The 16,083-nt window shown below is 40.3% G+C and overlaps 1 protein-coding gene across 1 annotated transcript in view; it reads right to left on the bottom strand.

Annotated features, from left to right (window-relative positions):
- LOC124255260 (pleckstrin homology domain-containing family H member 1-like) overlaps window positions 1-16,083 on the bottom strand; it is a 211,795-nt gene that overhangs the window by 14,465 nt on the left and 181,247 nt on the right. The window contains 11 exon segments of the mRNA XM_046689120.1: window positions 3,689-3,865; window positions 6,223-6,335; window positions 7,476-7,584; window positions 8,543-8,710; window positions 9,131-9,198; window positions 9,201-9,210; window positions 9,720-9,808; window positions 11,008-11,077; window positions 12,453-12,650; window positions 13,937-14,076; window positions 15,136-15,322. Coding sequence (XP_046545076.1) covers window positions 3,689-3,865; window positions 6,223-6,335; window positions 7,476-7,584; window positions 8,543-8,710; window positions 9,131-9,198; window positions 9,201-9,210; window positions 9,720-9,808; window positions 11,008-11,077; window positions 12,453-12,650; window positions 13,937-14,076; window positions 15,136-15,322 — 1,329 coding nt within the window.

Genomic DNA, 16,083 nt, shown 5'->3' with positions numbered 1-16,083 from the left:
ATGTGCTGTATTATCTATATTAGATTTAATGTGATGTGCTGTATTATCTATATTAGATTTAGTGTGATGTGCTGTATTTATCTATATTAGATTTAATGTTATGTGTGCTGTATTATCTATATTAGATTTTAGCTATATTGATCTGCTGTATTATCTATATTAGATTTAGTGTGATGTGCTGTATTTATCTATATTAGATTTAGTGTGATGTGCTGTATTATCTATATTAGATTTGCTGTATTATGTGATGTGCTGTATTATCTATATTAGATTTAGTGTGATGTGCTGTATTATCTATATTAGATTTAGTGTGATGTGTTGTATTATCTATATTAGATTATTTAGTGTTATGTGCTGTATTATCTATATTAGATTTAGTGTGATGTGCTGTATTATCTATATTAGATTTAATGTGATGTGCTGTATTATCTATATTAGATTTAGTGTGATGTGCTGTATTATCTATATTAGATTTAGTGTGATGTGCTGTATTATCTTTATTAGATTTAGTGTGATGTGCTGTATTATCTATATTAGATTTAGTGTGATGTGCTGTATTATCTACCGTATATGACCGTATATAAGCCGACCCCATGGATAAGCCGACCCCCAAACTTGACCCTCAAAATCAGTGTCAAAATCATATCTCTCATGGATAGGCCGACCCCCCGCGATGGGTCGCGGCCAACAGAGACCAGAGTACCCGGTAAGTATGTTCCATCAACGACGAGACACCATTACGAGAATATTACATAATAAAGATTACCGGTGTTTGTTTACCTTTTATTAACGATCACTGCTTGCATCAACAACGAGACGCCATTTGGAAAGTGGATATACAGCGTAAGTGTTGGTGAGAATATTACATAATAAAGATTACCGGTGTATTGTGGCAACATGTGTTTGTGTTCCTTTTTATATCCCGACGATCACTGCTTGCAACAACAACGAGACGCCATTTTGTGAAATCGGTGAGTATGGAGAGAAAAAGTACCATCGGTAAATAAAAACTGAAGTCAACTTTTGTTTCAAAATATATTATTTAAGTGTCCATATTTCATCTATATATATATGACAATAAGAAAATAGTCCACTAACAATAAACACTGACATTTCTGCAAGAGAGTTCTGAGATTTTCAAAAGTCATCGGCGTAAGAAACCCATCAAATTCGTGTCACTGTCCTCCTCATACTGTAAGTTCCATCCACATTATTCAAAGAATTCACTGTCATATATATTGTGTCTACTCACGGATCGAAACGGCGTAGTGTAGTTGACAGAAAATGCATAATATATTTTGCTTCTCTAAATATCATATTTATTGTAGCAACAAACTGGCTTGCTTATTTTACCCCATTCAACAATCACAAACTGATTACATTGCTTCCATGTCCATTAACTTACCAACGTTCATGATGGTCCGTGATAACCTTAGTGTTGATTATATATTTTACATAAAACTATTACACAATGCTAGGATGTATTTCTTTGGGTTAAATAATAGTATTCAATTAATAGAATTCATCCCGTTATATTATTGTGCATGTTTGAACTTGTTCAAGGGGAAACGCAGTGCACAGCTGATTGCTATTTCGGCTTTGTGTAATGCGAGACAAATCGCCGGTAATCTTAATTAATTTATAGAGCAAAAACTGTAACTAAAATTACACAATGCTAGGATATATTTCTTTGGGTTAAATAACGGTTATTCTGTATTATATTTTACTGATGACTGCGTCAGAATTCATCCCGCTATATTATTGTGCATGTTTGAACTTGTTCGCCGGAAACGATGTGCACAGCTGATTGCTATTTCCGCTTTGTGTATGAGACAACAAATACACACGGTAATCTTAATCCCTGCAAATAAAACAATGCCCAGCAAATCAACTTATAACTTAAATGGTAATTAATCTTGTCTAGTGATGTTTAATTGCAAATTTGACGTCTCTACTGACAAAGTCGTCTTCTGTTGTTTGTTCACACGAAGGGATACGATGTTGTTTTCTTACCCCTGGAAAAAAGTTTGACGAAAGTGTAACTCATGGATAAGACAACCCCCTTCTACAGACTGCTTTTTTTGGTCCTCAAAATTCGGCTTATAGACGGTCATATACGGTATATAAGATTTAATGTGATGTGCTGTATTATCTATATCACATTAGTGTTATGTGCTGTATTATCTATATTAGATTTAGTGTGATGTGCTGTATTATCTATATTAGATTTAATGTGATGTGCTGTATTATCTATATTAGATTTAATGTGATGTGCTGTATTATCTATATTAGATTTAGTGTGATGTGCTGTATTATCTATATTAGATTTAATGTGATGTGCTGTATTATCTATATTAGATTTAGTGTGATGTGCTGTATTATCTATATTAAATTTAGTGTGATGTGCTGTATTATCTATATTAGATTTAGTGTGATGTGCTGTATTATCTATATTAAATTTAGTGTGATGTGCTGTATTATCTATATTAGATTTTGTGTGATGTGCTGTATTATCTATATTAGATTTAGTGTGATGTGCTGTATTATCTATATTAGATTTAGTGTGATGTGCTGTATTATCTATATTAGATTTAGTGTGATGTGCTGTATTATCTATATTACATTAGTGTGATGTGCTGTATGTATATTACATTCAGTGTTTGTATTTGTCAAACTACAAAATACAGTAACCTATGGTTATACCAAACTCGAAGGGGCCAAAATCAAGATCAAATCTGTTTTTCAGTTAGTGTAAACGTATTTTTTTATCGCTTGGTGCAAATTTCGCGAAATTGACAGTTTAGACTACATCACGCGGTCAATTATTTGCGCAATCAGTAATTGCCGGAACTGCCATCTGTCTCTTAGGCCGCCACTGATAGCAATGAAAACAACCAGAGTGGCTTAACCTGTCAGGCGGCGTGTATTGCTTACTCACAGGAAATCCTTACCTGCGCAATATATACAGTAATATGTTTCCCCACGGAAGTATTAAGTACTTAGGAAGTGAGATATCTTGATAGTACTAGTATACTATATAAACAGATGAAAAACACATCTTATGTTCCAAATTCTGACGATCTGACGATGGCATTGCGAATGTGGTTAAAGACAGCACCTACCCCCAAGACACCTGAACTTCCAGACTTTGTGATTTCGTTTCGTAATATGCAGGAATAAATATAAATAAAATCTTAATGAATAAATAAAATACTGCTGTATTATTTCTTCCCGAGTCGTTTCATGGTAATCCGTTTTGTATCAAACCATCTGTCACTACGATTGGTCAAAATAGAACATGTCGGGACATGATTTGGGAAATCCATTACAGCGCCAGTTAAGTATGATTCTTTATGCTACTATCAGTCGTCATTTTAAGATTCCAGTAGATTTCTGTCTTCAAACTTGATGTGTTATGGTAACAACTCAGAGGCGAGAGTGGGTAGAGTGAATGAATGAAAGGTTTATTCGCTGTGTATAAATTTTCGCAGTAAAATATTTTGAGTGAAAACCTGCGCGATATATAATACGTTTACAGTATGTCATTGCCTGTCAACATTATAGAGAGAGGAAGTCTGAAGAGTTGCACATCTCAAATGTTTACAACTTAAGGAAAACCCATGAGCATGGGTAGAGTGTGAGAAACAAAACACACATATGCATATACATATTGTATACCGTCTCTTACCTGCATGGCTGTTTTGTGGTGTCCAGGGTGACGAGATGTCTGCTTGATCAGCTGACAGTAGAGCTCATTTTGCAGCTCAGGGTGTTCTAGGCAGGAGTGGAGAATGGACTGTGCCAGAGTGACGTGGAACTCCAGGGATGGAGACTCAATCACAGTGTTGATGAACTGGTATACTGACTGCAGGAGAGCAGGACAGTTGTTACACTACAGTCAAAACTACAGGTGTCTGCAGGACAGCAGGACAGTCATTACACTACAGTCAAAACTACAGGTGACTGCAGGACAGCAGGACAGTCATTACACTACAGTCAAAACTACAGGTGTCTGCAGGACAGCAGGACAGTCATTACACTACAGTCAAAACTACAGGTGACTGCAGGAGAGCAGGACAGTCATTACACTACAGTCAAAACTACAGGTGTCTGCAGGACAGCAGGACAGTCATTACACTACAGTCAAAACTACAGGTGTCTGCAGGACAACATGACAGTCGTTACACTACAGCCAAAACTACAGGTGACTGCAGGACAGCAGGACAGTCGTGACACTACAGCCAAAACTACAGGTGTCTGCAGGACAGCAGGACAGTCATTACACTACAGCCAAAACTACAGGTGTTTGCAGGACAGCAGGACAGTCGTTACACTAGTCAAAACTACAGGTGACTGCAGGACAGTCCTGACACTACAGCCAAAACTACAGGTGTCTGCAGGACAGCAGGACAGTCGTTACACTACAGCCAAAACTACAGGTGTCTGCAGGACAGCAGGAAAGTCGTTACACTACAGTCAAAACTACAGGTGTCTGCAGGACAGTCGTTACACTACAGCCAAAACTACAGGTGTCTGCAGGACAGCAGGACAGTCGTTACACTACAGTCAAAACTACAGGTGTCTGCAGGACAGCAGGACAGTCGTTACACTACAGCCAAAAACTACAGGTGTCTGCAGGACAGCAGGACAGTCGTTACACTACAGTCAAAACTACAGGTGACTGCAGGACAGCAGGACAGTCGCTGCAGGACAGCTACACACTACAGACACTACAGCCAAAACTACAGGTGTCTGCAGGACAGCAGGACAGTCAGGACAGTCAAAACTACAGGTGTCTGCAGGACAGCAGGCAGGACAGTCATTACACACTAAAGTCAAAACTACAGGTGTCTGCAGGACAGCAGGACAGTCATTACACTACAGTCAAAACTACAGGTGTCTACAGGACAGCAGGACAGTCATTACACTACAGTCAACACTACAGGTGACTGCAGGACAGCAGGACAGTCATTACACTACAGCCAAAACTACAGGTGTCTACAGGACAGTCATTACACTACAGTCAAAACTACAGGTGTCTGCAGGACAGCAGGACAGTCATTACACTACAGCCAAAACTACAGGTGACTGCAGGACAGCAGGACAGTCATTACACTACAGTCAACACTACAGGTGTCTGCAGGAGAGCAGGACAGTCATTACACTACAGTCAACACTACAGGTGTCTGCAGGAGAACATGACAGTCATTGCACTACAGCCAAAACTACAGGTGTCTGCAGGACAGCAGGACAGTCATTACACTACAGTCAAAACTACAGGTGACTGCAGGACAGCAGGACAGTCGTTACACTACAGTCAAAACTACAGGTGACTGCAGGACAGCAGGACAGTCATTACACTACAGTCAAAACTACAGGTGTCTGCAGGACAGCAGGACAGTCATTACACTACAGCCAAAACTACAGGTGACTGCAGGACAGCAGGACAGTCATTACACTACAGTCAAAACTACAGGTGTCTGCAGGACAGTTGTTACACTACAGTCAAAACTACAGGTGACTGCAGGACAGCATGACAGTCCTTACACTACAGTCAAAACTACAGGTGTCTGCAGGACAGCAGGACAGTCATTACACTACAGCCAAAACTACAGGTGACTGCAGGACAGCAGGACAGTCATTACACTACAGTCAAAACTACAGGTGTCTGCAGGACAGCATGACAGTCGTTACACTACAGTCAAAACTACAGGTGTCTGCAGGACAGCAGGACAGTCATTACACTACAGTCAAAACTACAGGTGACTGCAGGACAGCAGGACAGTCATTACACTACAGCCAAAACTACAGGTGACTGCAGGAGAGCAGGACAGTCGTTACACTACAGTCAAAACTACAGGTGTCTGCAGGACAGCAGGACAGTCATTACACTAGTCAAAACTACAGGGGACTGCAGGACAGCAGGACAGTCATTACACTACAGTCAAAACTACAGGGGACTGCAGGACAGCAGGACAGTTGTTACACTACAGTCAAAACTACAGGTGTCTGCAGGACAGCAGGACAGTCGTTACACTACAGCCAAAACTACAGGTGTCTGCAGGACAACATGACAGTCATTACACTACAGTCAAAACTACAGGTGTCATTGAAAGGCAATTTGAGGATCAATATATCCTCTCAGCTTAACAAAGTTGTAGTGATTTTCGTGCAGTATTACAAAGTCTTAATGATTTTTGTCAACACTGTTTTTCCCCATACCTTGAACAGTTCGACGGCCTTCTCCTGCAAGTCTTCAGAAGGCAGCGTGGTCATGGGCCGACTGATAGGCTCCTTCGTATGGAGCAGAATTGGATGTTTCCACATCACTGAGTCTGAACAGAGGAAGATGATGTGAAATGTCAAGGTCATTGGGTAGATTCAATTTAGCTTTGTTTACACTGAACAACAACCTATGTTTGAAAAATCCTACATTAAAGTAAAGCTTAACATTGATAAGCTTCTATCATTGTGTTTCAGCATTGTCTATTGAAATACAACAAGCAAACCAGAAGATATTAATTTGATGTCATAGATTTCAGGCTTTTTGGCTTCCGCCAACTAAGGCTAACTGACATGGAAATATATTTACAGATTTACACCTTATATTAAAGATTACATATGTAAGCAATTAGAGGTACCATAGCTAAGATCATTCATGTCAAGATTCTTCTTCACAGGCATTTTAGTTTCAGAGTATCCGTCAAAAATGCAGAAGTTAACAACACACAGGATACACAATACTCCAGGTCATAATCTCCCTTGACTTTCAGTCAGGGGAGTCAAAATACAAGATGGTTCTACACTTACTTGGATCTCCAGTTGCCTCCATGAGTTTTGACACGAGCTGCTCGAAATCTGTGCCCACTGAGGGGAGTCAAAATACAAGATGGTTCTACACTTACTTGGATCTCCAGTTGCCTCCATGAGTATTGACACAAGCTGCTCGAAATCTGTGCCCACTGAGGGGAGTCAAAATACAAGATGGTTCTACACTTACTTGGATCTCCAGTTGCCTCCATGAGTATTGACACGAGCTGCTCGAAATCTGTGCCCACTGAGGGGAGTCAAAATACAAGATAGTTCTACACTTACTTGGATCTCCAGTTGCCTCCATGAGTATTGACATGAGCTGCTCGAAATCTGTGTCCACTGAGTACAGTCAAAATCCAAGACGGTTCTACACTTATTTGGATCTCCAGTTGCCTCCATGAGTATTGACATGAGCTGCTCGAAATCTGTGTCCACTAAGGACAGTCAAAATACAAGATGGTTCTACACTTACTTGGATCTCCAGTTGCCTCCATGAGTATTGACACGAGCTGCTGGAAATCTGTGCGCACTGAGAGGAGTCAAAATACAAGATGGTTCTACACTTACTTGGATCTCCAGTTGCCTCCATGAGTTTTGACACGAGCTGCTCGAAATCTGTGCCCACTGAGAGGAGTCAAAATACAAGATGGTTCTACACTTACTTGGATCTCCAGTTGCCTCCATGAGTTTTGAGACGAGCTGCTCGAAATCTGTACCGACTGTTCCGGCACCTCCCCCTGTAGCTACTGTGAGATGGTACAACCAGGAGTCCTGTGGCAGGAACACATATACTCATACACAGTAACTCACATTGTTAGTACTCGTGTCGCAATAAAGAAGGGTTGCTGTGTCAATGAGTTTGTTTGTTTATTGTTTAATGCTGCACCCAGCATATATTCCAGCTTGATGGCAGCAGTCTGTAAATACTAAAGTCTGGACCAGATAATCCAGTGATTAAGCATCAATCTATGCAATTGGGATATGGTGACATGTGTCAACCAAGTCAGCGAGCCTGACCACCAAATCCAGTTAGTCGCCTACTATGACAAGCATTGGTTCCTGACGACCAATTCTAGCCCAGATCTTCACAGGTCAAGTAATCACATAACATAAAATGTCAGAATGTTTTGTATTTTTTTAATTTTAAATTGGGCATAACATTTGAGCACAGTTTTGATCCAATTTGTTGGTAAAGACATGGAAGGGATATGGGCTGGCCTTCAATTTTCACCCCAGTTCACTTCATGTGTCATGTTTGAAGCAAAAAAGGGTTGCTTTCACCATTACTATGAAACAACTTCCAGTCCGCATTTACCATTACATACGATAAAATAGCATAACAATGTTACATGTCTGAATTGTGTAGCACTCTTTTATTCTCAGTATTGTTGTTTACATTTGAGGGTTCAGTCATAATTCCAATTATAAGTTAAGACATAGGAGTGAGATACGTTGACTCAATAATACATTTTTATCCTAGTGTGAAAGGTTTGGATATAAGGATGAAATGATATGGTTAGGTTTACCACCTTGGTGAAACCCATTAAACCACAGGATCCTGTGCGGCTAAGGGTGGCAACTCTGTAAAGCGAATCCTGTGCCTTAGATTACAGAGCCACTCATGCCCCCTGGGGAAGGGGTGAGAGTAAAAACAATGGGTGATGGATGACAAATGGGATAATGGAGTGAAGGCTGATATATGGAAACATCGACCGTTTTGTACACTGACCTTCTCCTGTTTGGTAGGAATCACAAGATATGTTGGTCCCTGACATGGCGGCCAGATGGCGATGACGTGGCGTGACGGAGTTGCAACATCAGACTCATCGTCCGAGTCACACGTCCCGTCAATCTCCTCCAACCTCACATCTCGCAGTTGGATCTGACCGATCGGGGTCTAGAAAAAATACAGCACAGTGTCACCCACCACTCTCATTCATACAGTAGTTATAGTCACAGCAATAAGGCAGACATGACTCTCTGAAGCTACTTACTTACTTACATACTTACAAACTATGGAGTTTGATAGTGAAACCTCACAAATCTGGACCATTAAGTTCTCAATTCAAATTGTTCTGATTAAACACTTCTGGTGTAATGAATCATAAAAAAGAGATACATTTAGTTGTGTGTATGGCAATGTTTCAACCAGTAACTGACTAATTAAGAAGGATCCACTGTATCCATGAAAATACTGCAGAGAAACTCACCAATTAGAACCTTCAGACAATGAGATAATTCCTTACCTAATCAGGACATATAATTGATATCTACCACTACAGATGAGAGGGTACAGACAACTATATCCCTGTCTTACTTTGTCTGATGGTGTCTTGTAGTAGAGAAAGTGGCGACTGAGCAGAACACACCAACATCGGCGGTCGTTCCATTCTTCACCTGTACACAACAACACATATCAGTCTTTATACAACATAATGGAGGAAATAGAGGTTAATGCTGTTTTATAAGATAGATTAACAGGTCTGTATATTCCAGTTCTATGGTCAAAGAGAGTAGGATCAGATTGTGTTAAAGCTCTTGACTGGAATCTGTACATTCAAATCCAATACCTTCAGTACTGATAAGAGTGAGTAAGTATATATGGTTTTATGTTATTTTTAGCAATACTTGAGCAATATATAATTTTCAGGCCACCAGATATGTGTGACATCAACTACTGCTGTTTTCTGCAGAAGTTGCTGAGAAATGTGCCGAATGACATTTACAGTACTGAAATCAGACTTGAACTGTGTCTAAAGACAGTATTACATCAGAGGAGGGAAAATGACCCTACCAAAGCAATACAGGCGCTACATATAACAGTATATATATCTATATAACAGTAAATATAACAGCATGTGATATTACTACTTTCTACACTACAACACAATATTGACAGGTATAACCTTGGTTATCCACCCCTTTACTACGGCCTTCCCATCCATATTGTCCAGTAGATAACTTGTTGCTTGCCTCTTGATTACTCGGTTAAGTACTGAAAGTAGAAATGAATATAATGAACATGAATCCCATCTGATGGTGGTATTATTAGTTCTGTGATCTGTGCAATGTATTAGCATCAATGATGTACATCAAGCAAACCATCTGATGGTGGTATTATTAGTTCTGTGATCTGTGCAATGTATTAGCATCAATGATGTACATCAAGCAAACCATCTGATGGTGGTATTATTAGTTCTGTGATCTGTGCAATGTATTAGCATCAATGATGTACATCAAGCAAACCATCTGATGGTGGTATTATTAGTTCTGTGATCTGTGCAATGTATTAGCATCAATGATGTACATCAAGCAAACCATCAGTGTGTTACAACATACATCCTGACACAAATACCAGTGATGAACCTGAGAACTGCCAAAATGATAAAGGGAGACAACATCTCAGATCAATTCAACCATTGGTTAAAGCCTGCATCATTCAAGAAGCGTTACAGCAAGGAGACAGCATAACTGGATTCGGACATGAGATAACCCATCCCAACTCTTGTACTCTGTCTCACAGTCCCTGAACCACATTATTTTCCCTAGTGCCTAGCCTTCCCTTCCCTGCCTAGCCCTCCCTGCAGTGCTAAAGCCTTAAATGAAGTAAGTCTAGATTTCTTCAGGTTCTGAATCTCCCAACTCACTTAGGATCCTTTTCAGGTTAGATGGGATTATTTGTTACTACCAAAATTATATATATTCAATTACTAAGTGTTAGTCAACTTCTCTTGCTGTGCACCTTATATCAGAGGTGAGGTGAGGTGAAATTGGGATTAACGTCGTGCTTGAGAATATTTCGCTCATATGACGGCGTGCATGCGTATTTCCTGTCACACTGGTTTTATAGTGCTAGCCCACGAGATACCATGCCTGTGAAGCATAACCCCAGCTGTATACTGACTCCAATATTGTTTACCCATTAATGGCGAAATGTGTTTACCATTTTAATCACTGGTAAACTGTATGATGCCTACAGATACCAGTCAGTGATATTTACTGTGAGCAACAATCTACACCAGTGATATATGATCTAACTAACCTGACCTCCCTTCCATTAATCGCCAGTTACAAGCAGCATAGGTTGCTAGGGAACAATTCAAAACTGTCTATCACCATGGAAACTACTGTACACTACAATAATTTCCATAAAATCTCATCCATGTGATTGTAATTTGAGGACTGATAACTTACATCTCATCCATCTGTCCATTTCTGCTATGGAGTTGGCTGATAAGTAGTACGTCTTCTTTGTGTTCGTTATCTGGAAATCAGAGACTTCAACACTGAACTATAGTAGGAGAATTTGTAAATATGAAAAGGTGCTTAAAATATTAATTGATATTGTCCACATTATCTACTGTAAAAACAAAATGTATACAACTTTTAACATTTCCCTCCTACATAACAACAACCTTTTAAAATAAATCTGTAAAATGGAAAAAAACAATGATCTAGAAATAAAACTGTGTAATTTCAGTTTCTGGTATGTGGGTTCCAACCAAAATCTCACACTTCCAACAAGTACAATTAGAGAGTAATCAACCCCTGATATGGAATTAAGGATATTCTGTCATAAGTGAATGATATGTGTAAATCTAAGCCTATGTGAAACTCACAGCATTCACTTTTAGCAATATTCCGGCAATATCATGGCAGGAGACACCAGAAATGGGCTTCACACACCAATGCGGGGAATCGAACCCAGGTCTTTGGTGCGACAAGCCAATGCTTTAACCACTAGGCTACCCCACTGCCCCGAGACAACTACAGATGGATTGTTCCCATATGAGAAATCAAACTCCGTGTACAAAGTGAAATTATCTCCTGGACAGTTCATCTCTATGGACGAGTGAGTGAGTGAGTTTAGTTTTATGCTGCACTCAGCAATATTATAGCTATATGGCGGCGGTCTGTAATTAATCGAGTCTGGACCAGACAATCCAGTGATCTACAGCATGAACACTGATCTGCACAATTGGGAACCGATGACATGTGTCAACCAAGTCAGCGAGCCTCACCGACCGATCCCGTTAGTCGTCTCTTACGACAAGCATGGGTTACTGAAGATCAATATTCTAACCTGGACCTTCACAGGTGCTCTATGGACAAATCAGCCTGGGTTTAATTACCCCACTGCCCCACACACAGCATTCATTAACAATGTACAGATAATAGGTGAGGTGAAATTGGGTTTAATGTCGTGCTTGAGAATATTTCGCTCATATGACGATGTACAGATAATAATTAATTTAGAGAAGTTTAGAGTAGGTTATTCATATTTTAAAAGAAGAAAATAGAAAGACAATGGGATATGTCAACCCTACACAGGAACTGAAGAGTGTCTGCCTATTGCTCAGATGCAGATGTAATGTAATCAGTCTGTAATATCTTGTACAATTGATGACATATATTTTCTCTTCTGTGAAGTCACTTAGTTTCAACTGACCAATCAGCTATGAGAACTGGCAAAAAGGACATACAAATTTTCAAAAGATTATTACACACAATCATTCTATACTAATGGATACTATTAAATGGAAGTTTCTTTAATGTGTGTCCATTTCTGTCACTGTCTTGATATAAAACACTGTACAACTTTTTTGCTCTTGGAAAGAAAATTTCTCCATTTTACACACTTCGAAAGTGAGCTCTGCGGAAGATCTAGAGATGCGAGTCTGTTCGTCCAGTTTGATGGAGCCCTGCGGTTTCCTGAGCACGTCATGTTGTGACTTGTAGTAGAACAGCTCCCCGTTCCTTAGCGTGAACCAGCGCCGCTTCCACGTCTTCACCTTGCCACTCAGCTTGGACAGGTAGCCACACTTCTCCAGTGTGTCCTGACAACAGAGAGAACTACATCAGTCTAAAACAATGAATTCCATTCTATCAGCCTATGAATCTTTTACTCCACACTTTTACTTTGATAGAATGCCTTGGGTAAAGTTTGACCACCCAAGGATGTGTGTGTCCTTGAATCAATTAGGGTTTATCAGATTTCTGAAATGATTCAGATTCATATACGAGTGTGGGGATGTGTTGGTGCATGTGAGACACAGTATACTGATTCTGAGCTGTGAGACACAGTATACTGATTCTGAGCTGTGAGACACAGTATACTGATTCTGAGCTGTGAGACACAGTATACTGATTCTGAGCTGTGAGACACAGTATACTGATTCTGAGCTGTGAGACACAGTATACTGATTCTGAGCTGTGAGACACAGTATACTGATTCTGAGCTGTGAGAGACACAGTATACTGATTCTGAGCTGAGCTGTGAGACACAGTATACTGATTCTGAGCATACTGATTCTGTGAGACACAGTACACTGATTCTGAGGCTGTGAGACACAGTACTATACTGATTCTGAGCTGTGAGACACAGTATACTGATTCTGAGCTGAGCTGTGAGACATAGATTCTGAGCTGAGACACATTATACTGATTCTGAGATTCTGAGTGAGACACAGTATACTGATTCTGATTCTGCACAGTGTGAGACACATTATACTGGTTCTGTGAGACACAGTATACTGATTCTGAGACACAGCATACTGATACTGAGGTGGTGAGACACAGCATACTGATTCTGATTCTGATTCTGAGCTGTGAGACACAGTATACTGATTCTGAGCTGTGAGACACAGCATACTGATTCTGAGCTGTGAGACAGACACAGCTGTGAGACATATGCTGATTCTGAGCTGTGAGACACAGTATACTGATTCTGAGCTGTGAGACACAGTATACTGATTCTGAGCTGTGAGACACAGTATACTGATTCTGAGCTGTGAGACACAGTATACTGATTCTGAGCTGTGAGACACAGTATACTGATTCTGAGCTGTGAGACACAGTATACTGATTCTGAGCTGTGAGACACAGTATACTGATTCTGAGCTGTCAGACACAGTATACTGATGCTGAGCTGATCAGTCAATGATTCATCCCCTACTACCCCAGGCAGGGCAACAACAAATACCATCTTTTATGATGCAATCTGAGGACTGAACTACTATCCCATCTCCTTTCTACACTGCACTAGATCTCACTGAGTTTGTTGAGGAATTCTAAATCCTCACAATCTCTGTTCGAGGTTCAATTCAAGTAAACAGGTTCTCACATGTTTCTGGCTGTCTGCAGCAAATTTGAGCAGTTTCTGTTCCGGTTCTGATGTGTCGGAGTCACTCTTGCCTGATGAGTCGTCTGGCGGAAGTGCATAGTCACATGACACCTCAGATGCTGCAGAGTGGCAGGACACACCTGTACAGGTAAACACAATCCATACAATTACACAAGTCTTCATCCAATACCACACAAATGTTGTACTTGAATACATAACCATTTTACAATGCCATATTTGCAAAAATATTCGCATACAGAATATTTGTCCACAGATTTATGATGAGTTATGTCCTCACACTAGTGTATGCACACGATGCCCCCAGTATCAATGTGGTCAGTGCATCAGTGTGCTCTGTAGTGATATTCTCAACTCCCTTGGGTGTATACCCAAGCTGTCTAAGAGGCAGTGGAAGGGTATCATTCACACTACAATCTCATCCTATTGAGATACCCATTTACATTTGTTTCTGGTTTAATGCTGTACTCAGCAATAGTCTAGCTTTCTGATGTTGGTCTGTAAATAACTGATTTGGACCAGAAAATCTAATGATGGACATAATGAGCATTGATCTACACAATTGGGATACGATGACATGTGTCAACGTTGGTTGGGAGTCTGACCACCCAATCCTGTTTGTCACCTCTTATGAGTGAGTGAGTGAGTTTAGTTTTACGCCGCACTCAGCAATATTCCAGCTATATGGCGGCGGTCTGTAAATAATCAAGTCTGGACCAGACAATCCAGTGATCAACAGCATGAGCATCGACCCGTGCAACTGGGAACCAATGACATGTGTCTTCCAAGTCAGCGAGTCTGACCACCCGATCCCGTTAGTCGCCTCTTACGACAAGCATAGTCGCCTTTTGTGGCAAGCATGGGTTGCTGAAGACCTATTCTACCCCAGATCTTCACAGGTCGTCACCTCTTATGACAAGCATGGGTTGTTGAAGATCAATTCCAACCTTAATCTACCCAGGTACTCACTATTGGGTGGACCGGGGCACATTTCGAATCAAGTCACTTGCCAAAGGAGAACTACAAGCACAAGCACTACAACTGTTGTAGGAGCATGTTGCAGTATGGGAGTTACGATCACCTTAGCACTAAGTTTTCTTTGTGGAAAGGGACCAAAAGCAGTGGAAACTCGTGCCAATTCGGTAAAGACAAACTAACAAAGATTGAGTGACCACCCTTACTTCTGACAGGTTTTGGCGTTGTCTGTGCGCTGGGTGTCTTCACTTGCACTGTGTCAGTGGCCATACTGCTCACTCCAGCAGCAGGTTGGCTAGGCGCTACCACGGCAACAGGAATCTCCTCCTCATTCTCAGAAGAATCAGATGATGTCTCCTCCATGAAAGGTGTGCTGCGGATCTGAGCAGCTTTCTGCGAAAAATGGTGAATTCAAGTTCATGAGTTAAACAGGAAATATATTTCTCTACTTTACAGAATGAAGCAAACTATTTGGATCTGTACCCTCTCTTCTGAGGTGTTTGACATGCAACTTAACTCTTGCTTGTTTGTTGTTTTGTGTGTTAGTGAGTGAGCTAGGTTTAACACCACTCTGAACATTATCGTATTTATATCACAGTGTCAACTTGCATCCTCAGTTATCCAGTACATCATATCACCATTCCACTGTGATGATTTCCCTGGAACCATTTTCTGCCCTACCACAGTCTCAGAATCAAACTAGAAAGTGTTTTTACTCATAAAAAGCAGATGTCTCCCCCTTCCCCCAATTCAAAGTTGAGACCTCAACAGAAAGAAATAAAATTGGAAAAAAATGTTTAAACTTCCATAAGGCACATGATAAGGAGAGGCAGTATAGCAAATTTGGTGAAGATAGGTCAATTAGTTTCAGAATTATGCTCTGGAAACAAACTTTACCCTTCAAAAAGACAAAGTCCAAATTGTTGCCATGAAAACAGAAAAAAATAAAATTGAAAAAAACCCTCAAACACCCAAAAGCACATCGACATGATATGGAGAGGTAGTATACCAAATTTGGTGAAGATTGTTCCAGTAGATTTAAAGTTATGTTCCAGAAACAATGGGAACGCCGACGCCGACACCGACGGAAACTCAACCGACCCTTCGGGGGAGACATAATTGCAGCACCATTCTAAAATTACTTTTTAATCAAG

Source organism: Haliotis rubra, unplaced genomic scaffold (genome assembly GCF_003918875.1).
Source record: "Haliotis rubra isolate DU_JTF1 unplaced genomic scaffold, ASM391887v1 Scf6, whole genome shotgun sequence".
NCBI lineage: Eukaryota > Metazoa > Mollusca > Gastropoda > Lepetellida > Haliotidae > Haliotis > Haliotis rubra.
This window is presented reverse-complemented; position numbering and strand designations above follow the sequence as displayed.